Genomic DNA, 26,097 nt, shown 5'->3' on the forward strand with positions numbered 1-26,097 from the left:
ACATGAAAGAGACGCTGTTATATTTAGCAGGTGCGTGACGTGAGTTGCTGCCCACACAAATAACCCTCACTGACCTGAAATTATGATTGCCTTGCAGAATTAAAAATCGTTAGTGAACAAACACATTTACCAAGACTTACATGTATAAATAATTATGTATACAGTGTTATGCATTACACAATATATGCTGATAGAAGCTACCTAATTAATTGGAGTTTTGTGGTGACTAATAAAGCCTGGAATAGGTTTATCAGAGCAAGAACACAAGAAAAAGGAGGGTTTTTAAAGGCATTCAATCCATATATATGATGGCGTGTGAGATCTGTGGGCGGCTGTAAGATCTGTGGGCAGCCTGACAGACACCCACAGACCTCACACGCCATCACGCCCTGATCAGCAGTGTTATATACTGTAGTATAACAGCCGCCCACAGGCTTCAAACACTATCACGCCTTGATCAGCCCCATCATATGCTGAAACAATGGCTAACTGTAAGATCATTCAGCCGCTTGCTCTGGCCATGCATTGTAGTTATTATTACTGATTTATAAAGCGCCAGCATCATATTCTGTGGCGATGTACAAAGTAAGAAACAAACATGGGGTACATCATAATACAGACAATGGTGTATACCAAACATAGGTCCTGGTATAAAATACAGAATTGGTTATTACAGTGACAAATGTAACATGATGAATAAAATGTATAATAAATTGCAAGACACAAAAGGGTGAGAGAGCCCTGCCCTTGCAAGTTTACAATCTGAAGGAATGGGGGGAAACAAGAACTAGGGGAGTATACAACATGTATTCCTAGAGGCAGGGTATTTTTAGGTTATCTAGTAAGGAGCACAGCTTAGCCAGAGGATAAAGGGGGAATGGCCTAAGTTAGAGAGTATGCTTTTTTTAAAAAGTGAGTTGTGAGGGAGCATTTCAAAGTTTGGAGAGTGACAGATGTGTTGTGGAAGGGAATACCAGTGAAGGGGTGAAACAGGTGAGAAATCTTGTATTCGTGCAGGGATTGTAGTTGACTGCACTGCTTTATGGATCTGGGAGATAGCTTGTGGCGTACATCTTTTCTACTATGTGACTAAGAAAAAGAACTCCACGTGTTTTTATTCTACAATCGCAGAAAAATCACTTGTATTTCTCCTCTGAAGAAGCATTCTTTCTGCTGCGAAATGGGTGTTAGGCCATATTTGACACTATTATGCAACCGTGATGTATATGTTTTTATTGTACTCCACTGCTGTTTGTCTAGTTCTTATAGAAAATGTATATATTTACAGTTATGTTTTAGCACATATATGGATTGAATGCCTTTGAAAACCCATCATGCTGTCATAGTTTTGCTTTGATCTACATTTATGCCCATATTCATTTCACTTTTCTCCTAGGTGATATTTTCAAAAAAAATTGCAACCTTTTGGTAGGGATGGTCAGTAAGATGCAAACAATTCCAAGTTGATGCAAATGTTTATTCTAATTTGATGAAAATGTGTGCAGCTTGAAAATGAATTAATCAAATCTGCTGCTGCAGCATTTGACGGGTCCATTTTGAAGTAGTATATATTTGCATGGAATTAGCATAAATAATTTGCATCATCATCATCATCAATTATTAGCACCTCACTGACCATCCCTACCTTTTGAAACCCAAATGGCAGACATGTTTTGATAAATCTAGAAGTTTAGTGATTCACAAAGACTCTCCACCTCTCTTCAATCAGTGTCTTAATTTTGGGGTATAGTCACTAAACTGCGATAACGTGTATAACATCTTACCACGAATACCGTGCATAAAGTGTCACCACACGATGAATAGAGCAGAATGCAATATATTACATGCAATGCACTATGCTCTCCTCATCGTGTGGTAAGGCCTCATTCACACTTGGACGCTTTCAGTGCACGATTTGTGCTTTGCTGATCGCGAGTGGTCAGCAAAGCGCTGCTGCACAAGTAATCCTATGGGATTACTCACACTGTAGCTATTGCAGTAAATTTGTGATTTCTGCTGATCCTAACATGCTATATTTATTATTTATTTATTGTATTTATAAAGCGCCAACATATTACGCAGCGCTGAACATTAATTTAGGTTACAGACAATGTTTAGGGGTGACATACAGCAAAATGACAATACAGGATACAACATGCAACATTTTCTCGCCGATTGCGTCGCACTTCTCATTCACTAGAATTAGAATGGTAAAATCGTGATCGCAATCGAGTGTGAACAGGACCAAAGACTTTACAGACGTTATTCTGATTGCCGCAGTTAAGTTAATCTACTCCTTTGTATGTTGTATTGAGGATGGGTATCATAAATGGTCTTTCTAAAGCCTCGTTCACATACCTGACTTAAAGTGGATCTGAGATGAACTTCTTCTCATTGCATAATTGTGTTCCTTTTCTATAGTTTATAGGGCATTCCACAAGCCAAATACTTTTTTGTTTTTGTTTTAATACTCTAATTCCCTATAAACGAAATAAGCCCCACCCACAGTTTTCAGGGAGCCTTGGCAGTAGCAAGGGCTCATGGGAGCTCAGTCTGGGCAGGAGGAGGGGGAGGTATTACTAGCCAGAGATTTCAGAGGCAGAGGGGAGGAAGAGGGGGGATTAGGTTTTTTTCAGTCTGAGTGCTGATGGTGCAGATAAGCCTGCCTCTGTGTAATGTTTACAAACAACATGGCTGCTGTCATTGTATCACAGGAAGAAATAATCATATTCTATTAAAGCAGTATGCAGACAGATTTGCTGTTTAACCTCTTGAGGACCATGGGCTTTACCCCCCCTAAAGACCAGGCTATTATTGTTAAAAAAGGCCACTGCAGCTTTAAGGCCAAGCTGCAGGACCGCACAACACAGCACACCAGTGATTCCTCCCCCCTTTTCTCCCCACCAACAGAGCTCTCTGTTGGGGGGGTCTGATTGCCCCCCTCCCCCCAGTGTTTGTTTGTTTTGTTTAAATGTTGTCATTTTTTTAATAAAACAGCCTTTTTTTTCTTTTACGCTTTACCCTCCCTCCCACCCCACAGCCAGCCAATAACGGCGATCGGCTGTCATAGGCTTCTGCCTATGAGAGCCGATCGCTCTCTAGTGTCCCATGGGGACAGCCGTGTCACATGGCTGTCCCCAGTACAGCGCTGCTGCCGATCGCAGCGCTGTACAATGTAATTAGACGGCGATTCAGCCGTCTAACAGTCTCCCGAGCAGCAACCGCCGCTCGGAGACTGAAGGCGGAGCGGAGCAGCGTGCGCGCGATCTCCTGTACTGCGAGCCCCAAGGACTTTACGCCAATTGGTGTTAGCTGGTCCTGGGGCTGCCGCCGCGGCCACGCCCATTGGCGTGACGCGGTCGGCAAGCGGTTAAACCATCTAAACTGTACATAATATATATAGACAAGTTACTTGTTATAGTTACAGACTAACCAGCGAGCTCATGGTGACCCAGAACTCATTGGAGTGTGTAAGGGACTACAATGGTCCTAAAAGCCCACTTACTAAGATGTTAAGAAAAACAAAAGTTTGCTTTCCTAAAACAGAAAGAATTTGTGATAATTCAGGTTGGAGTGAGCTTGAGATGTCTCCCAGAGCAACACTGCTGAATATATGCAAATGAACCATTGTACCCTTAGAAGCTAAACACACCTCCAGAACCGCTGGAATGCAATGATGTGTCAGCTTGTTAATTTGTACAGAGCCATAATAATCCAACATGCATACAGACTGTTTCGGATTGTTTGATCCTCATCAGTGTCTGTACAAATTAACAATTTCAGCAAGGCTTGGTGTACAGAGGCGCCAGAGTAGAATAAAAATGTTTAAAAACCGTCTAAAAGAGGGGGATGTTCAGGTGGACTTACCTCCCTCAAAAATATAAAACTCAATTGAGTCACAATATATCAATACAAAAATATTTTATTGAACTCCACTTAGTGCAACGCGTTTTGCAGGTGTGGTCCTGCTTCATCAGGCAAACAGGAGTATAACTCAATGGGTCTAGATGCAGAAGTGAGCGCCTCTGTCACTTCTGCATCTAGACCCATTGAGTTATACTCCTGTTTGCCTGATGAAGCAGGACCACACCTGCGAAACGCGTTGCACTAAGTGGAGTTCAATAACATATTTTTGTATTGATATATTGTGACTCAATTGAGTTTTATATTTTTGAGGGAGGTAAGTCCACCTGAACATCCCCCTCTTTTAGACGGTTTTTAAACGTTTTTATTCTACTCTGGCGCCTCTGTACACCAAGCCTTGCTGAAATCTTGAGTCCACCCTCGGTGGAGGGGTGCTACCCCGTTTCCTATCTACAGAGAGCGACATCTTAAAAACCTGAGTGGGGTCAGGTTCTAATACTCCCCACCTGCACTTGAAGTGGTTGCCTATGGGTAACCCATGTTTGTGAGTAAATCTAAATATTTTGCTTTTTACCACAACCAACTTAACAATACTACACCATATCGGGCTCTCGATTTCTCTTTGTTCTTCCAAGCGTACAAATTAACAAGCTGACACATCATTGCATTCCAGCGGTTCTGGAGGTGTGTTTAGCTTCTAAGGGTACAATGGTTAATTTGCATATATTCAGCAGTGGTGCTCTGGGAGACATCTCAAGCTCACTCCAACCTGAATTATCGCAAATTCTTTCTGTTTTAGGAAAGCAAACTTTTGTTTTTGTTATAGTTAGTTTTTCATCTCGGATCCGCTTTAAGTTGGCACATTGTCTGTTATATATACTGCTCCAGTGGAGGGGGGCCACCCTTTTTGTGTTACTAGGATATAGATATATATCCTATTAGTCTTATTTTAAGAGAGAACCTGTCCTACTGAGAGCAATATATGTGGTCTCTCAATTTTGCTCTATCTAGTACCAGCACCTGTTGATCTCGGGGGATTGGGGAATAGCGACACCCCATCCTAGATATATACAGTTAGGGATGGTGGGGGATCGACCAGGACCTCCCTCATTACATCCCCTTACAAGTTTGAGTGACAGCAATTTAGACGCATTGGGTGCCCCCCTCTGTATTTTTACATGTGGTTGAGAACTAGGTGGCTCTCTTTTAATGACATACTAATAAAGTTATATCTTATTTATATATTGTACGATAGGGCTTGTCCAATCGGACACCTTTGTTGCTAAGGAAAACTTTTATGGCTGTAATTTGCTTATCAGTGATGTTTACTTGATTGCCGACAAGGTACCGACAAGACAGAAGCTGTCACTTCCATGCCTAGAAATTTACTCTTTCAGGCAGCAAAATAAAACAAGTAAAACAGCCTGAGTATTTACTGTATCCGTTGTGTACTATGAATACATATGTTTATCTCATCATGTCACTTCGGGTACACTTTAAGCTGTCTTTTCTCCAGATTAAAGAGAACCAGAGACGAAGCACCCTCATGTATTTTATTACATTTATCAGTGGGAACATGACAGTAAACACCTACCGTGCTTTTAGTTTCATTCTTATCTGCTTAATTAGTCTATTATCAGCTGTGATAAGAATCCCCGACTGGCTCAGTCTAGGTTTGACCTGGAATCATTATAGCTGAATCACTCTTCTGTGGAGTCTTTTCAAGCCCAATCCTGCCACCTCCTGGCTCAGATTTCCTGCTTTGCATACTGAGAGCTGTGATGACATGGGAAGGGCTGCTGCTGCTGAGAGAGAATCTCTGAAACAGACAAGTGTGGCTGCAATATGATCCCTGTGTGCTCTGTCTGCATAGATAATGATGATGACTGCAGTTTCATTCCTATGAGAGAGACTTCCTACAGGCAGCTGCACATCATACCAAAATGAAAGCACACAGATGAAAGGCTGCAGCAGCCTTTCTCATATAGCCTAGATAGCAGCCTAGTCTCATATAGCCTAGACAGCACATCCAGAACAACTCATAACCCGGAAGCAGAAGGGATATGAGCCGGCGGCCATATTTGATTTTTCCTGGAGCAATAATGGATAAAAAACACTAAAAAAGGCACACCAGAGAGGCGAAATTATCAGGTAGAGCATTTATTCTTTACAAGCTATCGACTGATATGTTTATTTTGTGTGAAACGTTCATCTCTGGTTCCCTTTAAATAAGCCCAGTTTATCTCACCTTTCCTGGTAAGTGAGACTTTCCACCCCTCTAATCAATTATAAGGCTGCAGTGTGTATTTGTAGCTGAAGGGCACATTTTTAACAGTCCGTTGTTCTCAGTGAAGGGACAAACAGGAATGAAATGACCTCTAAGGTAAACATTCTGCAACATTACATTTTTAAGATGACTTTTCCACACATCACATTTATTGCTGTTTTCCTATAATTTTCCTAATGTTTTCTAATTATATATAACCGTCTGCCAGTTAAATACTGTGCCTTTATAAATGAAGTTGTGTATGAAAGGTGGTGTACTGCAATGTAAAGAAGTGTGTGGTTGCTAAACTCATACTCTACTATAGCACGACACTGATGATATTAGATTCCTTCATCCAACAGGCAGCTCAACAGTATGGAAGATCATTCATCTATAAACTTACACACATCTGATGGGAGCTTTGTTCCCAGCATTGATAATAATGTGAAAGCAGGGATATTTATCTGCTACACTCATAAGCTGTAGTACTGATGAAAACATTTGCTGTTTTGTTCTGTACTGCCATCTAGTGTTATATACAAGTATTTTTGTTTCCTGGGCTTAGCGTTATATCTGTGATTTCTGCATACACTTTATTTTTACCACTAAATAAGCTTATAATTGGGTGTTGTATGAAAAAGTCCTATTCCATTGCGGCCCATCCACTTTGGCCTCAATTCACTAAGGTTTATCAAACACTTTACCGAACGTTTGGTAATTTACCTCATGGGTAAAATCTAATTTTGAATTCACTTAGGTGTTATATATTTATCGAATGTTTTATCGATAAAACATTCAATAAATATTTAACACCTTAGTGAATTCAAAATTAGATTTTAGCCATGAAATAAATTATCAAACGTTCTGTAAAGTGTTTGATAAACCTTAGTGAACTGAGGCCTTTGTGGTGTTGTCAGTCCCAAAGGGATAGAAAATGCTACAACTTATTGGTTACCTGTGGGCAGCGGACTGCGCCCAATCAATGCATTGCTGCAGGGTTTGGATTGTCATGGGATGCATAGTTATTCATAATAAAGATGGTGCTAAAGAACAAATGATAAGGATTATTGGAGGTCCCAATGAGTAGGCTGTCTGGACAATTAGAAGGGGAGGAGGTCTACACCAGGGTGCAAGGGTAGGTAAGGAGAGGAGGCAAGGCTGTGGTGGGCATCGGGAAAGTGGGAAGGTAGGATAAAATGATAGGGTTGGGATCAAGCAGGTGTTAAAGTAAATTTAATCTGGTAGTATACTCATTTATGTGTTTTAATAATCTGCCTTTGTTTTACCTAAACTAAACTAGCCCCCACCCTTTGAAGGCATGGCTTGTGAGACTACACCCAGCCTACTTCTTGGACATGGTAATAAAGGTTAAGCCCAGTCGTTCAGACCCCCCTCCCACCTGTCTTCATTGGGGGTACCGAAGTCTCTAGGGTTACATCCGTGCGGTTCCTCGGCACGACTCTCACTAACAACCTGAAGTGGGGGCTGAACACCTCCAAAATTCAGAAGAAATCGCAGCAGATGTTGTTCTTCCTGCGCCAACTGAAGAGATTCGGCATGCCCAGGGAACTGCTGACCAGCTTCTATACTGCCACTATAGAATCCATCCTCTGCTCCTCAGTCATTGTCTGGTATGCAGGTGCAACGGCCAGCGAAAAACATAAACTGCAGAGAGTCATAACTGACGCAGAGAGAATCATCGGGGCTCCTCTCCCACCACTTGATCTCCTCCACTCCGCTAGGATGATGAAGACGGCCACTGTGATCTCCAGTGACTCCTCCCATCGCTACTTCAAGCTCCTCCCATTGGGCCGCTGCTACAGGTCTACACCATGCAAAACCACCAGACGTAAGAACACCTTCTTCCCCCAAGCGGTCCGGCTGCTGAACTCCAACCTCCCCCCGTCAGGCCCGCCTACTAGCATGCCCTAGCGGGGTCTCTCAGTTCTCGCCGCTGCCCGCCCTCGTTCACACTGCCCAAGGTCCGTACGGGGGCCACCACCACCACCACCATCATCATCAGCAGTACTATTAGTATTATCATTATTATCATCATTCTTATTAGTGCTATAGGACTGCTACCGCCCGGCAGGAAGGAACACTAATCTGTCATATATACCATTGCTGCAGTTCTAAACTGTCTGTGCTGTGTGTCTTGTCTTCCTATACTATGTCTATGCCATGTGTACCACAAATAATTCCGACTATAGCTCATGCTGTATTTGGCGAAATAAATCTGATTCTGATTCTGATGATCCAGAGGCTGAGTTAAGTCAGGAAATATACCTTTATATAAAGTTGGGTTATTGCCAGCAGAGACAGTCAAGTCTCTGAACCCTCAAGCTAGACATTGTGTGAGCAGCCCTACTGCATGGGTCATGCTGTCTAGAACCAATAGAGGGACAGTTGTATCTTGCCTCCTCATATGAGCAATAAATCGTCTTAACTTGATCCTAAGTGTGGTCTTAGAGAATTTCTGTCACAGCAGGCTTCTTTGACCTCACCACCAGGAACACGGCCAGATCACAAAGACATGGGTTACGTACATTATTCAGCCAAAATGTTAAACGTGTCCTATTATAGCAGAATGCAAGGACACTTCAGCAAATCAAAAGAACAGCATTTAATGGCGATTTAATGACAGATGATGCCAGTCTTGGACAACGTGTCACTTGAAACACAGATGTTCCACTTGTGTGTAGGGAGAGCACAGGTCTGTACATTTTCAGTGAAGGGGCAGTAATAGGCAAGGAGAAACATTTAAAAAAAGAAAGGACACCAGTCAGGCTGGACAAACCGGAACTGTACCTAAGTACAGTAGATATCCAAACAGTCAAGATACCAAACTTTTCAGGCATGGATTTGAGAAGGGTTTCAGGATTCCATACATGTTGTAGTGCAGGACCCCAGCTTCCACCAAACCAGCAAATACAGACAAATATAGTGGTTCTGTCCACAGCATAGTAGGAGTGTATTAAATCCAAAGTTTGTTTGACTAACAGCACATTTTGCAAAAAAAGGCCTATCCATTTGGAGTAAATAATAATCAGCCTTTTATCATAGCAGAAACTCACAAGGAAAATGGAGCTGGGCAGAATGGAAGACCATTAATGTTCAGACAGTGGTGTCATATCAAGAAAGGACTAAAGGTAGCCATACACTGGTCGATTTGCCATCAGATTCGACCAACAGATAGATCCCTCTCTGATCGAACCTGATCAGAGAGGGATCGTATGGCTACCATTACTGCAAACAGATTGTGAACCGATTTCAGCATGAAACCGTTCACAATCTGTTGTGGTGGTGGTGGTACTGCCGCCGCTCCCTCCCCCCCGCATACATTACCTGCTCCGCCGGCGCGGCTGCCCCCGGTCACCGCTGCTCCGTCTCCGCTCTGGTCTCCAGGTCCGGCATGCTTTACTTCTTCCTGCCAGGCAGGAAGTTTAAACAGTAGAGCGCCCTCTACTGTTTAAACTTCCTGCCGGGCAGGAGGAAGTGAAGCATGCCGGACCCGGAGACCAGACCAGAGCGGAGACGGAGCAGCGGTGACCGGGGGCAGTCGCGCCGGCGGAGCAGGTAATGTATGCGGGCTCTATTGCATCGGTCGTCAGGCACTCGAACGCCGCTAGCGACGCGCTCCCTACCCGCGGGCGATCGACGGTAATTTTCCGCACGGACCGATTGACGGGATCGGACGAAATGGATCGAAATTCGGTGTGTAGCGGGAACGATGTGACAGCAGATTCGATCCCAGTGATCAAATCTGCTGTCGATCTGGCGGGAATCGGCCTAGTGTATGGCCAGCTTAAGGGTCCACTTCCACTACAGGCTTGTGATTTACTTGTGAGAATTCACATGGAAATGTGCACATGTAAAGAAAGAAATATGTGTGAATTTTGTGTTAATATTTCACATGCACCTAGCATATATGACTCTGTGTGTACCAGGATTCACTTTCAACATTTTTCATCTCAGATTTACTTTAAATGAAGTGAGAGCGATATGGAGGCTGTCAAATGTATTTAAGGGCCCGTTTCCACTAGTGCGGTGCGAATCGCTGGGATTCCACCGCTGACAAAATCGCATGCGGATGCGATTCCGCATGCGATTTTTGCCGCGATTTCGCATGCGATTTCGCATAGGCAGTCTATCAGCGATTTTAACCATGTCACTGCCTGGCTCAAAGTACATTAGTTTTAGTGCGAATTCGCACGCGAAATCGCAGCAAAAAACGCATGTGCGATTTCCCCTATTAAATACATTGCCTGCGAATCGCCTGCATTCCACACGCAGGCGATTTCTGCAGGCCCTACCGTGCAGAAAAATCCTGCACAGAAAAACGCACCAAAAAACTGACAAGTGGAAACAGTCTCATCCACTTGTATTAGTTATGCGAATCCGCATGCAGACAACGCATGCGGATTCGCTCTAGTGGAAACGGGCCCTAATGCTTTTAGCCATAAACTCTGAACAAGCATGCAGGTAAGAAAATTGACAGGATTTGCTGCATGCTTGTTTCAGGTGGGTGAATCCGTCACTACTGATGCATTAAAGATAAAGAGAGGACAGTTTCAACAGTGACTTTAGAAATTCTTCAGCTATACCAAACTTCAATTCTGGGCATGTCCCAGTCATGCTTGACCAATAAAATGTATTCTGATTATAAATATGGCAGCCTCCAAACATCTCTCTCACTTCAGATTTCCTTTAAAGAGGAACTGTAACGACAAAACGGCCCCTGGGGGGTACTCACCTCGGGTGGGGGAAGCCTCCGGATCCTAATGAGGCTTCCCACGCCGTCCTCCATCCGTCAGGGGTCTCGCTGCAGCCCTCCGTGCAGCGGTGACGTAATATTTACCTTCCTGGCTCCTGCGCAGGCGCTCTGACGGCTGTCGGCGCCGAAGTAGGCGGAAATACCCGATCGCCGTCGGGTCTGCTCTACTGCGCAGGCGCAAGTTTCCGGCGCCTGCGCAGCAGAGCGGACCCGACGGAGATCGGGTATTTCCGTCTATTTCCATGCCGAAAGTCGCCACAGCGCCCCCGCTGGAGCCAGCAAAGGTAAATATTGAACTGACAGTCGGCACAGTCGTCGGCTGTTCGGAGGGCTGCAGCGAGACCCCCGTGGGACAGAGGACGGCGTGGGAAGCCTCATTAGGATCCGGAGGCTTCCCCCACCCAAGGTGAGTACCCCCCAGGGGATCTTTTTAATGTTACAGAGTCTCTTTAAGCCTCATACACAAAGACCTTGATCCATAAAGCATTACCGCTTGTGGAAAACAGCTGACTTTACCGAGCACTTAGCAAAATGTCAATTCATAAACCCTGATACCATATGAAAAGCTACAATTACCGAGCAGTAAGATAAATTACCGCCTTGTGCTGTGAACACCTCCAGCACGTTAGTAAATGTCAATTAATAAAGATTAGAGCAGGCCGATAATGGCACGGAGATTACCGACTGCTATAAAGAGATGATAAGACAGCGATAAGTGCAGGGATGAATGGAGACTTAGCAGAAGCAGTGAGACACAGGCAGCAGCAGAGCGATCGGAACAAACAAGGCTTCCCTGAATACCCTAGGCTTTGTTATTAACCTCTTGGGTACCTGTTTTTCAGATGTATATTTGTTGGAGGTGAACATCAAGCCTGCATGTGTAAAGTTTCTTGGAGTTCTTCTGCGCTGTGGCAATTAAATAGAGTGTTTAGAAAGACTAATAGACAGATTTGGAGCAGATTCAGGGCAAGGAGAGGCAGTACAACTAAACAAGCACATCTAAACTGATGCTGGGATGCCTCTTTTATTGTAATGCTGTCTTTGCATGGAGAACAGCCAAATGTAACAAATCAGCCAGCTACATTCCTCATGTTACCGACAGCTGGGCTTAGGGAAAAAAAAACATTTCTATCGCAGTTGTGAAAATGTTTATGAATTAGCACACAGAAGTCTAAAATACAGAATGCGGTATTTTCCCTCCCAGATTTTTTTTGTTACCGCAAAGCCTTTTATGAATTGAGTCCAAAGTGGATTGCTGAAATATGCCTTGGGGCAGCTACACGCACCCTAGATTCTTGGCTGAGATGGCCCCAATCTGTTATCTTAGCTAAATTGCCGGTAATTCAGCAAATGTACGAAGCTGAAAGTGAACCCGAGGAAAAAATAAACAGATGAGATAAACAATTGTATTTATCCTCCTACTCCTAAAAATGACATTTACATACATATGTAAACATTACATTTACATACATATACGTATAGTACATAACCAAAAAGTGAGAAACAACTGAAAATATGTCATATTCTAAGTTCTTCAAAGTAGCCACCTTTTGCTTTGATTACTGCTTTGCACACTCTTGGCATTCTCTTGATGAGCTTCAAGAGCTAGTTACTTGAAATGGTCTTCCAACAGTCTTGCAGGAGTTCCCAGAGATGCTTAGAACTTATTGGCCCTTTTACCTTCACTCTGCGGTCCAGCTCACTCCAAACTATCTCCATTGGGTTCAGGTCTGGTGACTGTGGAGGCCAGGTCATCAGGCGCAGCACCCCATCACTCTCCTTCCTGGTCAAATAGCCCTTACACAGCCTGGAGGTGTGTTTGGGGTCATTGTCCTGTTGAAAAATAAATGAAGTGACTACCTCTTGAAGCTCATCAAGAGAATGCCAAGAGTGTGCAAAGCAGTAATCAAATGAAAAGGTGGCTACTTTAATGAAACTAAGAATATGACATATTTTTGGTCTGTACTGTATGCAGTTAAAGGACTCCCTAGGTGACATGTGACATGATGAGATAGACATGTGTATGTACAGTGCCAAACACACAAATAACTAGGCTATGTTCCTTTTTTACTTTCTCTGCCTGAAAGAATTAAGAATCAGGTATGCAAGTGACAGTTTGCATACCCCGGGACCGGGTCGGACTATAGTGTAGCCCTCACTGATAAGGAATTGCAGCCATAAACATTTTCCTGTCAGAAAATGGCTTCTGGGAGCAGAAAAGAGATAAAAAGGGTCAATAGTTCATAGATTTTAGCTCTGGCATACTTTAATGAATGTTTCATTGAGAAGAAAAACTTAACAATGAAATTTAAATAAAAAATAAAATGTAACGAATGTGGAATCGTCTCCGTGGTCAGCGCACCAGATGTGCGCTGACGCGGCGGATTTCCTCCACAAGCGTATAATTGAGGACACCCAGGCTAGGTGCTATGCACCCGCAGAGGGCAATTCCCACCGGCAGATGGCGCTGTGGAGTGCAGGCGAACACAGCCGCTGCACAGCCACAGATGCCAAATGGGAATTGTACAGATCCAGGACAAGGTACAATCAGGCAGGGCTGGATAGCCCACAGGGAACAGAGCAAAGAGACAGAACCAATGTGTGCCCACCAAACTAGTCGCCACCCAGCAACGGCGAACACACAACAGCGGAAACGAAGTAGGAAACGCAATCGCAAGAATGGCGATTGCCAATAGCGACACAAGACTGAGCAGGACAGAGCACCAGGGTAGCAAAGGCACAGTAAATCATACAAAGAGAAAGATAAGGAAAATAACAAACACTAGCTGAACGCGAACACCGCACTCATTCGCAACAGTGCACGTGTTTGTGCGCAGTCTCCGCGTGTTACGCACAACAGAGACAAGCACGCCTAACTAACCAAAGACAGACAAACACGAAACAGAGAACGCGAGCGCTTGCTTAACGGTTACCTCACCGAGCCTACAGCAAGCGTTCGTATCAGACAAGACAGACAAACGTGAAACAGGAACTAGGCAGAAAGGATCCACCGCTCTTCCGTCAGAGCAAGTGTGATCCAAGCAGAAACACAGATCAGAAAGATCCACAGCCGCTACCGCTAGCGGTTAGTGCGATCCAGGAAGACAGATCAGAAGGATTCACAGCACCAGCTCCAGAGACTAGTGCGATCCAGGAAGACAGATCAGAAGGATCCACAGCACTAGCTCAAGGCGAGTGCGATCCAGGTAGACAGAACAGAAGGATCCACAGCACTAGCTCAAGGCAAGTGCGATCCAGGTAGACAGAACAGAAGGATCCACAGCACTAGCTCAAGGCGAGTGCGATCCAGGTAGACAGAACAGAAGGATCCACAGCACTAGCTCAAGGCGAGTGCGATCCAGGTAGACAGAACAGAAGGATCCACAGCACTAGCTCAAGGCGAGTGCGATCCAAGTAGACAGAACAGAAGGATCCACAGCACTAGCGCCAGGCGAGTGCGATCCAGGGAAGACAGATCAGAAGGGGCTACCAGTAACAACCGCTGTTCCGGTTAGCACCCAGACACACAGAACGACTTCCTATCGACCACCGCTGGGACAGGACAGTCGCACCGATAAGCAATCCTAACGGTACTAAAGAAACTGCCTAGTGCAGTCCCCAGAATTACTCTAAGATAACTTCAACAAGAAGTAGCATGGCTGACACTCTCTAGGAGTGTTTACTACAAACCCTGAAGGAATGACCAGCAAAGGACTGTGGGTAATCCCAACCTTTATTCTGCCAGTCATCACAGGAGGCAGGTAGGGGATTTGCATAACGAATGTATGCAAATTCCTCAGCAGCAAGCTGCAATACTGACAAAAAGTCTCTCTTAAAGAGACCTGCAGAATGCAGACCTGAACAGTGGTCAAAAGGCTGCCTGCCTGCGCAGGCAGCTAAGCGAATTCTCACATAAAAACTGTGGGATAGCTAAAAATGTCATTTTTAGGAGAAGGATAGATACAATTTTTTATCTCATAATTTTTTTTTTCACCTTGGATGTCCTTTAACCACTTGAGGACCATAGTGACCGCTTGATCTCCCTAGTGACCAGGTGATTTTTTACAATTCAGACCACTGCAGCTTTAATAGTTCACTGCAGGGCCACACAAATAAATCTCCCCTCCTTTTCTTGCCACCAACAGAGCTTTCTGTTGGATGCGTCTGATTGCTGCTGCGACTGCCATTTTTTTACATTAATTTTATTGTATCATATTTTTAAGTAAAAACCTGTATTGTTTTCATAATTTATCCCTCCCCCTGACAGCCAATCCCTGCTTTTTACTTCTCATAGGCATCAGCCTATGAGAGGGATCACTTTTAGAGCCTCTCGTGGGGACAGCTCAGTAACAGAGCTGTCCCCCGTACAGCGCTGCACTAGATAGCAGCACTGTACAACTGATTGCAGCCATTTGTTTTTCTTTTCTTAGCCTGCCAGCCATTGTTTATGGAGCTCCACTCTGTAAGTCAGCGGGGATGCGCAATCCCTGCTAATCTCCGCCTCCAGGACGTGACGCCGATTGGCGTTAGGCTCCTGGGAGAGCCACCTTCCCTATCGGCATTAGGCAGTCGGGAAGGGGTTAAAGGATACCAATTGCAGCTACAGGAGGGAGCAAGAAAGGAGAACTGGGGGAGCAGTGAGCATCAGGACAGCTCGCCATACATGCCTGCTCCCTGTCTCTCATCTGCGTTTGGGCTCTGGTATCCTTTAAGGCAACAATTATATGCAAGTAGCCCCAGAGCCCATGTAACTTAGATGTGTCAATATTTCAAGGATACCTGAAGCGAGAGGGATATGGAGGCTGCCATATTTATTTCCTTTTAAGCAATACCAGTTGCCTGGCAGTCTTGCTGATGTCTTGGCTGCAGTAGTGCCCGAATCACACACCTGAAACAAGCATGAAGCTAATCGAATCAGAAACATCTGATCTGCATGCCTGTTCAGGGTCTACTGCTACAAGTATGGGAGACAGAGAATCAGCAAGACAGCCAGGCAATGTGCATTGTTTAAAAGGAAAACCATATGGCAGCCTCCATATCCCTTTCACATCAGGTGTCTTTTAAAAGGTCGATATGGTAACTTTGTTATATGTTAGATAAAAAGTCTCAACACAATTAAGAGGTTTTGCTGATGATAGCTTTTGGAGGAGGGGGAGAGGGCACTAGACGCCAGGGAACTGTATGGAGAGTGAAAAAGTATAATAGACACCAGGGGACTGTATGTGGGTAGGAAAGGGGTACCGCTAGATGCCAGAGAACTGTATAGGGGAGGGAGTGGGATGACAGCATGCTCAAACAGGGCATGGCTAAAAGAGCTGCAGCAATGTGTCTTAGCATCCTTTTCCCTGGCTCCAAAAGTTGGGAGGTACTATACAACATAGCCATAAATTAATAATAATAATTTGATTTGAATAGCACTTTTCAAAGGGCTTGAGAGGCAGCCACTAGTGCAGCCACTCAGTAGGGCCGGCCTTAGGTTTCACAGCGCCCTGAGCGAAACCTGATTTTTGTGCCCCCCCCCTTCATCCTCTTCACGCATGCACGCGCACACACACACACAGGCCCATATACAATTCCCCTTTTCTCCTGAGATATCTCCTATGGCAGTGGTTCCCAACCTTTTTGACGTTGTGACACATCATGCCAAATGCTCAGATCTCTGTGTCCAGTATGTATAATAAAAAAATACTATTAATAACCACGAATGGATGGAAAGAGTGCATTATCCTGAATACACTTAAAAATAAAGGCTAGAACCTTTCAGGAATATTAATAAAAACAACCAGTGGGACAGTTAGCCGCCTTCCCCCCATTTAGAATGATAGCACAGCACTGAAAATTTGCGCCACGCGTTATAGCCGCAGTGCGCCACCCACAAAAAAAAAATGCCCTCAGACTCAGTATAGGTAGGTAGCCAGGTATAGATGCCCCCAGTATAGGATCTCATGTGTAGGTGCCCTCAATATAGGTTGCAAAGCATAGGTGCCCCCAGTATAGGAAGTCAGTTGAAGGTCTCCATCCCCCCATAGGTAGCCAGGCGTAGGTGCCTCCAGTATAGGTAGCCAGGTGTTGGAGCCCTCAGTAAAGGTAGCCAGGTGTTGGAGCCCTCGGTAAAGCTATAGGTGCCCTCAGTATAGGAAATCAGGTGTAGGTGCCCTCAGTATTGGTAACCAGCTATAGGCGCCCACCTTGGAAGGTGGCGCCCTGAGCGACCGCTCCGGTCGCTCATATCAAAGGCTGGCTATGCCACTAGGGTGGCCATCCATCCGGATTTAGGCCGGACAGTCTGGATTTTGGAGTGCTTGTCCTCCGTCTGGCTCAAGGCAAGGAAGGACGGCCAGATGTCCTCCTTTTTGGATGCTGGGCTGTGTGGAGGAGGGAGAGAGTGCAGAGAAGAGGGAGCGGTGGGCACAGTGAGAAAGGGGGGACATCTCCCCCCCCTTTCCTCACCTTTGGGCTCCCCCTTCCTCGCTCTACCCCTAGAACTAAAGTTTTGGGGTGACTGGCAGCGGGCGGGACTTACCTCTGCCTCGCTCCAAGCGTTGCGTAGTGATGTCCGGTTCATGAGTCATTTGAGCCTGTTCTTTCCTGTGAGTTTAATGATCCGACTCATCCACTGAACCGAATCAGTTCAGTGGATGAAATAGGAACTGCAGCTGCAGTTCCGGTCTCATCCACGGAACTGATTCGGTTCAGTGGATGAGTCGGATCATTAAACTCACAGGAAAGAACAGGCTCAAATGACTCATGAACCGGACATCACTACTGCTTTCGCCTTGGAAGGAGGCAGAGGTAAGTTCCGCCTGCTGCCAGTCACCCCAAAACTTTAGTTCTAGAGGATAGAGCGAGGAAGGGGGGGCCCAAAGGTGAGGAGGGGGGGGGGGGGAGATGTACCTACCACTCTCCCTTCACTGAGCTCACCCCTCTTGCTGGGGGACACCTGGTTAACTATTTTGGGGACACCTACAGACCTGGCTACATATACTTGGGACACCCATAGACCTGGCTAAATATACTGGGGACACCTATAGACCTGGCTATATATACTGGGAACACTATACACCTGGCTATCTGTATTGGAGACACCTATACACTTGGCTAACTATTCTGGGGGAACCTAAAGACCTGGCTACATATACTGGGGACACCTATAGACCTGCCTAACTATTCTGGGGACACCTACAAACCTGGCCATCTGTACCGGAGACATCTATAGACCTGGCTAACTACTCTGGGGACACCCAAAGACCTGGCTACCTATTCTTTGGACATTATACACCTGGCTACCTATTCTGGGGACAACTATACTCATACTACTTATACTGCAAAAATCCATTAACCCTTCGCACACTTACATGCAAATGTTCAAACAAATGCATTCACAGATTCACTCATCCAGGCACAACTGTTATCCCTACAGCTAAATTAAAAGCCAGGGTTTTAGTTCACAGAAGAATGCATTCTTATGCTTAGTCACCTATACTGCGCAGAAGTACCCAGGTAAACATAGGTGTCCTAACTCTGGCCCTGTAACATGCATAGTGCAGACATGCAAACACATTCATTGCATCAAACCTATCAATGGATTAGGAGCACACATCCTAACTTCCTCTCCTGGGAAAGACGGTGCATCTTACCAATCGCACAAGGGAGCTAACGTTATGTGTCCACGTGCACCATGCGCATACACCAGCATAAGCTGTGTGCATGCTGACAAATACATACAGGGGAAGGAGGGAGTGCACTGAATTGGACCCTAGCCACAGGGGTCAGTAGTAAAATGGAAATACATATATCCAGGCACATCGCCTCTAGTTAGGACATTAAATAAATGTATTTAATGTCCTAACTAGAGGCGATGTGCCTGGATATATGTATTTCCATACTACTTATACTGGGGACACCTATAGACCTGGCTACCTATGCTGGGGGTACCTATTTTGGGGTAACTGCTGTCAGATTATCTGTATTTATGGGGAACCGCTGTTAACAGATTAAGTGTATTTTGGGGAACTGCTGCCAGATTATGTATGTTAGGGGCATGGCTGCTGGCAGATTTTGCGTATTTTGGGGAACTGCTACCAGATTGTGTATTTTTTGAGGACCACTGCTGCCAGATTACATGTATTTTGGGTGTTATGTGTATTTTGGGTGATCCGCTGCCAGGTTTCGCGTATTTTGGGGAACTGGTTCCAGATTATGTGTGTTGGGGGGAACTGCTGCTGCCACATTGTCTATTTTGGGGGAGCCACTGCCATATTATTTGTATTTTGGAGGAACTTCTACCAGATTACGCATATTTTTGGTGAAATGCTGTCAGATTACATCTATTTTTGGGGGCTACACTATGGCAGAGCTCAAACTTCCCCGGCAGACCATTTACTAGTGATGGGTCGTTCGCGAATGAGCCGGCTCTAAGAGCCGGCTCTTTGCTGCGAACGAAAAGAGCCGGCTCTCAGTTTTAAAAGAGCCAATGCCTCAGCCGCCCCACAGAGCTCTGATTTGCTCTGTAATAAAGGGCGCTGAGGCATGCTGGGAGATGTAGTCCTCCTCTTTCAGCTTGTAGGAGTGTATGGGGCGGAGCAGAGCAGTAGCAGGAGGAATTGCCCCATTCGGAGAAGCAGTCTGGAGTTGTCATGGAGACGGGGGCAGGGCTTTTACTCCAATTCTGAGTGGTGTCTAGTGATATGTAATGAAGAGCCGATTCAGAGCCGTAACAGCCGGCCCTTGACTTTGATGGGAGCCGATTCAGAAGAGCCGATTCTCCGAGAAGAGCCGGAATTCCCATCACTACCATTTACACCACTGCTAAGGTCATGTATGTTTGGCCCCACCCATGACCACACCCACTTTATGCGTGACCACGCCCACTTTTGACACGCTCAGTACGATGTCCTCCTTTTCAGGGTGTGTGTGATGTCCTCCATTTTGGGGTTCTCCTGCAAGTGGCCACCCTTTATGCCACTCAGTAGCCAGTGTTAAGAAATCTCGCCCATGAACTCCTTACTGAATAAGTAATTAAAATGTGCTACTGCTGCAAACATTTGAAAGAAAATAATATGTAAGAACAAAATCTAATAAACACAGAAGTGTAAATTACAAGTCTAATTCCTGGTTAATTCTCCATAAAAGCAAATATTAGTTACTAAACTAGAAGTTTCAGCAGTGGCGTAGCTAAGGAGCTGTGGGCCCTGATGCAAGTTTTACAATGGGGCCCCCCTAGTGTTCTATGCATAACAATTGATACGGCGCACCAAAACCTGCCAAAGGCAACTACAGTGTCAGAGGTGCAGGAAGGAGATGGGGAACAGTTTGTTAATGATTACCACTATTCAAAGCATGTATAGAAGTGATTATTATGAGCACAGGACCAAAATAGAGCTAATACTGTAGTTGAGGGAGGGCCCTTTGGGGCCCCCCTGGCCCAAGGGCCCCGATGCGGTCGCTACCTTTGCACCCCCTATTGCTACGCCCCTGAGTTTCAGCAAAGCCCCACAGCGAAAAGCATTTCTATAATAAGTTTCAGCTAATCAGAACATAGCAGTCAGAACCCATGCGATGCTTTCCCCTCCCTCTTCCTCAACAACACGAGATGGGAAGTTCGGATCTTTTCAATGATCCGGATGATTCGAATCGGATCATTGAAGAGATCCGGATCTTTGATTCGAATCTCGGATCATTTTACTACCGGAAGCATTCGGGGGTGAAATGAACAGCAGGACAGGTCTGTGGACAGGAGAAGGGGAGGGAGTGGACACACAGAGAAGGGGAGAAGATGGACAGAGGGCAGGGAGTGGACAGGGAAGGGAGGAGGGACGAGCAGAGAGCAGAAATGTTTGCACGTAATACCCACATGCTGAAGTCATATGCTTTACATATATTTCACCTATATGTTCATCTGTACACTTTGAAAGAAAAGGTCGCACAGTGAAAGAAAGCATTCCCAGAAGATAAGTGCAGCTGTTTAGTGCCGAGTGCAGGAGAATTATATTGCCTTTCAATCAGGGGCGCCGCGAGGCATAAAGCGAACCAAGCGGTCGCTTGGGGCCTCACAATCTTAGGGGCCTCGGCGGCTCCGTGACGTCGGCGTGACGTCACTTTTTCCCCGCAGCCCCGCCGGGCTGGCAGAGCAGAGCAGGGCTACAGGAAGATGGCCGCCGCCGAAGCCCTGCTCTGGAGACTATGTCTCCAGTACAGGGCTTCGGGTGGCCATCTTCCCGACCCGTAGCCCTGCATGAATCAGCGCGGGAGATTGGAGGAGGAAGCCAGGGAGGGAGCTCCGTGGGAACTGCGCGCCTGAGAAGCCGGCCGGGAGAGGAGACCAGGGAGAGAAGACTTCTGCCAGTGCCAGCCTGCCAGGTGAGTAAATTCTTTTCTTTTTGCAGCCGCAGCCCTAATTGCGAATTTGCGATTGATTTCTGCTGAACTGTGCCCTAAATGCGTTTGATATCTGCTGAAAATGTGGCCCTAATTGCGATTGATTTCTGCTGAACTGTGCCCTAAATGCGTTTGATATCTGCTGAAAATGTGGCCCTAATTGCGATTGATTTCTGCTGAACTGTGCCCTAAATGCGTTTGATATCTGCTGAAAATGTGGCCCTAATTGCGATTGATTTCTGCTGAACTGTGCCCTAAATGCGTTTGATATCTGCTGAAAATGTGGCCCTAATTGCGATTGATTTCTGCTGAACTGTGCCCTAAATGCGTTTGATATCTGCTGAAAATGTGGCCCTAATTGCGATTGATTTCTGCTGAACTGTGCCCTAAATGCGTTTGATATCTGCTGAAAATGTGGCCCTAATTGCGATTGATTTCTGCTGAACTGTGCCCTAATTGCGTTTGATATCTGCTGAAAATGTGGCCCTAATTGCGATTGATTTCTGCTGAACTGTGCCCTGAATGCGTTTGATATCTGCTGAAAATGTGGCCCTAATTGCGATTGATTTCTGCTGAACTGTGCCCTAAATGCGTTTGATATCTGCTGAAAATGTGGCCCTAATTGCGATTGATTTCTGCTGAACTGTGCCCTAAATGCGTTTGATATCTGCTGAAAATGTGGCCCTAATTGCGATTGATTTCTGCTGAACTGTGCCCTAATTGCGTTTGATATCTGCTGAAAATGTGGCCCTAATTGCGATTGATTTCTGCTGAACTGTGCCCTAAATGCGTTTGATATCTGCTGAAAATGTGCCCTAATTGCGTTTGATTTCGGCTGAAAATGTGCCCTAATTGCGTTTGATTTCTGCTGAAAATGTGCCCTAATTGCGTTTGATTTCTGCTGAAATGTGGCCCAAATTGCGTTTTTATTTTCTGGTGTCTGGGGTAACTGTTGCTGCATTTATTATTTAATGGTCATAGTTGGCTATATTTGCTGTGCTACGGTTAAGCTTCGCCCATACAATGTCATGGCCGCGCCAAATCACCCCAACATCCATGTTTTAAACAGCCCCGCCCCAATCCGCCCTCCTGATCCACCCACATGTCATGGCCACGCCCACTTATGCGGGATAGCCACACCCATTTTTCGCCGATAGGGCCTCTTGCTACAGTCCGCTTGGGGCCACAAAAACCTTAGCTGCACCCCTGCTTTCAATCACACTGTCTGCAAGCTTCCAATGTGTTCACTGTGCAGCACTACGGAACAGACAGCCTATAATGGGCAGCACATTGCAGCCAGTATGTGTGCTCTACACATATCTGGCAGTGGCACCCATGTCCCCTCTCTCTCATCTACCTGTCTCCCTGCAAGGCTGCCTCCCATACAACAGAGCGATCCATCTCAGCTCTGCTTCCAGGACCCCGCTGCCCGCTGAGAGGGGGCGTGTCGCTCCTGGCCCCGCCCCTTTTGCGATCCGAATCACTCATTTTGATGATTCGGATGATCGACTCATAAAATAGATTCGGATCAAAGATCCGAATCGTTCATGTTCCGGACAACACTGCACTGCACAGCCCACCGGCGAATCACGCCTAGCCTCCATACTCCGCCGAGTCATGTGGTGTGAGGAAGTATGCGGCGGACTCTATCACGTGACAGGACGTCACCAGCCAGTTTGAATTGTTGAGCAGAGCTCAGTGCTGTCGCTGTGTGTATGGTGGCCGGGACGGCTTGCGTTCCACGCCTCGGCTGGGGTACCTGTTCAAGTTGGTGGTTATGGCGGGAGAACGGGGAGCGGTGCGAGTGGCGCTTCTGTTGACATTGGCCCCGATACTGTGCTGTGCTGCTGCAGGTAACCAGGAGCCGCTCCCCGCATGGAATGTGCGCACGTGATGTCGCTGTCCGCATGTGCGTGCACGTGATGCCGCCGTGCTTGCTGGCTGGCTGTGGGCTCGTTGTGCAGAAACCTAGCACTGCCCGTTATTATTTACGTAGCAGTGCTTTTTAGCGCTGCTAGATTTGTGCTTCCCTATAGCGAGCCGAATGCATCATGCTGGTGTTGGCCTTCACCTTAGAAATGTTTGCCCTCAAGCGTTAGTAAATGAGATATATTTAGTAAAAAGTTTTGGAGTGTCAATTTGTTTAAAACTATTTAAATAGGCTACATTTATATTGCCCAATGCCATCATTAGTGTACCTCTTGGATAAAAAAAAGGGTACCCAAGGTTGTGTTGGATAGGTAATGACTGACCGTTGTTATTTATTGCATGTATAGAGTGGCAACACATAGCACAAAGCTGTACAATAGATAAAGGGGTTGCTATATCAAAATAGGACATACGTGGATCACAAACACCCTAAAATACCCCATAAATGAAAATGCAATGGGGGTAACTCTTTGACAATAGTTCAAATCTGTCGAAGTCAATAAGGGTGTGAGATCAAGCTGGGAACATGGGACTGGGTAGGAGGCTATCATAGGCTTATGTAGGCTTGTTAGAGGTACATTAGGTGAGTTTTCTGGGAGGGTGCTCCACTGAGCGCATGCGCAGTGGAGCACGACTAGACTGAATCACGAATCAGCTGCTGCTGAAACCGATGATGCACTTTTTTCCTCTGCGTGCACATCTGGCATTTATCCTTGAGAAAGAGACATTCACTCTTGATTATATATTCCAGTAGTCGTTGGTCTGAGCACCCACCCAGGAACCGTTGGGCCATTCCCAATAGTGTGCATTACCCCCACCCCCCCAAAGTTGATCGATTGAATCGCAGACTTGACTGCGGGAGGACGGTGATAAAGCTGACAGACTATAGGGGGCTGGAGGAAGCCCTAGGTAGTTTTAAATCTATACGCTTTAGATTAAATTTTAGATTTACTTACCTGGGGTTTCTTCCAGCCCCCAGCTATTGGCACACAACCATAGCTGTGGTCTGGGATCTTTTGCAGGAGAAATCAGCAACCTGGGGCAGCAGAACTGCAGTGAGAGATCTGATAGACTGCGAGGGGCTGAAAGAAGCCCCAGGTAACTGAATCTAATCTTTCCACCACTCAGCTCAGATATTGTTTAATACTGAAGTTGATATAAGCAGTTTTTAGTTATTTAATCTCTTTCAGACACCTGTCAGACAAAGTCTAATGTCTGGTATACACCATGCAATATCTCGCCAGATAGATGGGCCAATAGATCTTTTGACAGATCCGATCGGTTTTCTGGTCACTTCTATACAAAAACGATTGGAAATCAGATTGGACCTGTCAGAAATTATCTATTGGACCATCTTTTTGGGGAGAAAATCCATGGTGTGTACCAGACTTAAAGCTCCTGAGGCGGATTTATTAAATCTTACACACAATTACATTCCTCTGTGTCCTTCCGCCACCGCTAGTCCCTCCTGATAAATATGGCTAGGCTAGTGACAATCTGCTTGTTAGCCTGCTGTTTACATGCCAGCTTGTCAATCATTTTTCCCCGCATCAACCTTCTCCATAGTGTGGCTGCCACCGCCTCTGCTAGCTTCCTCCAATCAGAAGCTAAGCCGCAACACAGGAGTACTTCCTGAGTCGGGGGTTAGCTTCCAATTGGAGGAAGCCAGCGGCGGCATGGGAAGCCACGCTATGAAGGAGGCGATGCAGGGAAAATGATTGACAAGCTGGCATGTAAACAGCAGGCTTGCAACAAGCAGATTGTCACTACCCTGGCCATATTTATCAGGGGGGACTAGCGGTGGCAGAAGGACACAGGTATGTCATTGTGCACAGAGCATGCCTCTGTGTCCTATTAAGATTTAATAAATCCACCTCGGGTTCTCTTTAAAGCAATTTACACATGGGCTATAACTGTCACCTTAGAGGACCACTATCGCTAAAAAAGGTAAAATCTGACAGAACTGACAGGTTTTGGGCCAGTCCATCTCCTCATGGGGGATTCTAAGGGGTTTCTTTGTTTTCAACAGCATTTCCTGGACAGAAGTTTAACTGCCAAAATAGTAAGACACCAGCCAGCCTCCCTACTTACTTGCACACTATTTTGCCAGTTAGACTTTGCAACTGCTGTTCAGGAAAAGCTGTTGAAAACAAAGAAAACCCTGAGAATCCACCATGAGGAGATGGACTGGCCCAAAACCTGTCGGTTCTGTCAGATTTTAACTGCCTACTTTTTTTTTTTTTTGCGATAGTGGTCCTTTAAAGCCGAAGGATTAGCCATACTATGCCAGGGAAAAAATATATAAGTAGATAAATACTTGATCTACTTACATAACACATGTATTGTACTGTCCACGTTTTGATTTTAGTGAATTTTATATAGTAAATGAGGAGAATTCTGTTCCTGGTCGGAACCATATCTTTTGCCCACAGCTGAGGCTAAATACTGATGTCATTTTTTTTCCTTTCTCCTCCAATCGCTGAGTCGCCTCAGCCTTTCTTGTAAACACAAGTGAGCAGAGGATCGTGTTTCAGATGGGCAGCTAGGCAGGGAAATAAATGGAAGAGGAGGAATATATTATAAATAAAAAGAACCCACCAGCATGCAACTGTTTGGCACTGACTGTTAAAGGGCCAGTGCTCCTAAAGTATGTGATACCTCCAAACCATAACAGCAGCAAAAGTTTTGAATGCAGGATTAGCATCTTTATCACTTAATACACCCAGACCAGTTGCTGTTGAAATTTGATTTTCATGGTGACAATCCCGCTTTAATGATCAGGGAGACAGTTGTGGGCATTTGCTCATCCCTCAGCGGTAGCTGAGCGATGCATACTGTTGCTATGAGTAAGAGGGCAAATGGTGTAGCACTCCAGAGTAGCTTCAGG

At 45.6% G+C, this 26,097-nt stretch overlaps 1 protein-coding gene across 3 annotated transcripts in view; it reads left to right on the plus strand.

The window, feature by feature from the left end:
* The first annotated feature begins 22,901 nt into the window (after positions 1 to 22,901).
* NEMP1 (nuclear envelope integral membrane protein 1) overlaps positions 22,902 to 26,097 on the plus strand; it is a 41,258-nt gene continuing 38,062 nt past the window's right edge. The window contains exon 1 of one of the 3 annotated variants that reach the window (XM_068267478.1): positions 22,902 to 23,134. In XM_068267478.1, the coding sequence (XP_068123579.1) occupies positions 23,059 to 23,134 (76 nt within the window). In that variant the 5' untranslated portion in view covers positions 22,902 to 23,058. Of the gene's footprint in view, positions 23,135 to 23,349; positions 23,522 to 26,097 lie in introns of those variants that run through there. The other 2 variants (XM_068267477.1, XM_068267479.1) reach the window with 2 other exon arrangements.

The sequence above is a fragment of the Hyperolius riggenbachi genome, chromosome 2 (genome assembly GCF_040937935.1).
Source record: "Hyperolius riggenbachi isolate aHypRig1 chromosome 2, aHypRig1.pri, whole genome shotgun sequence".
Lineage (NCBI taxonomy): Eukaryota > Metazoa > Chordata > Amphibia > Anura > Hyperoliidae > Hyperolius > Hyperolius riggenbachi.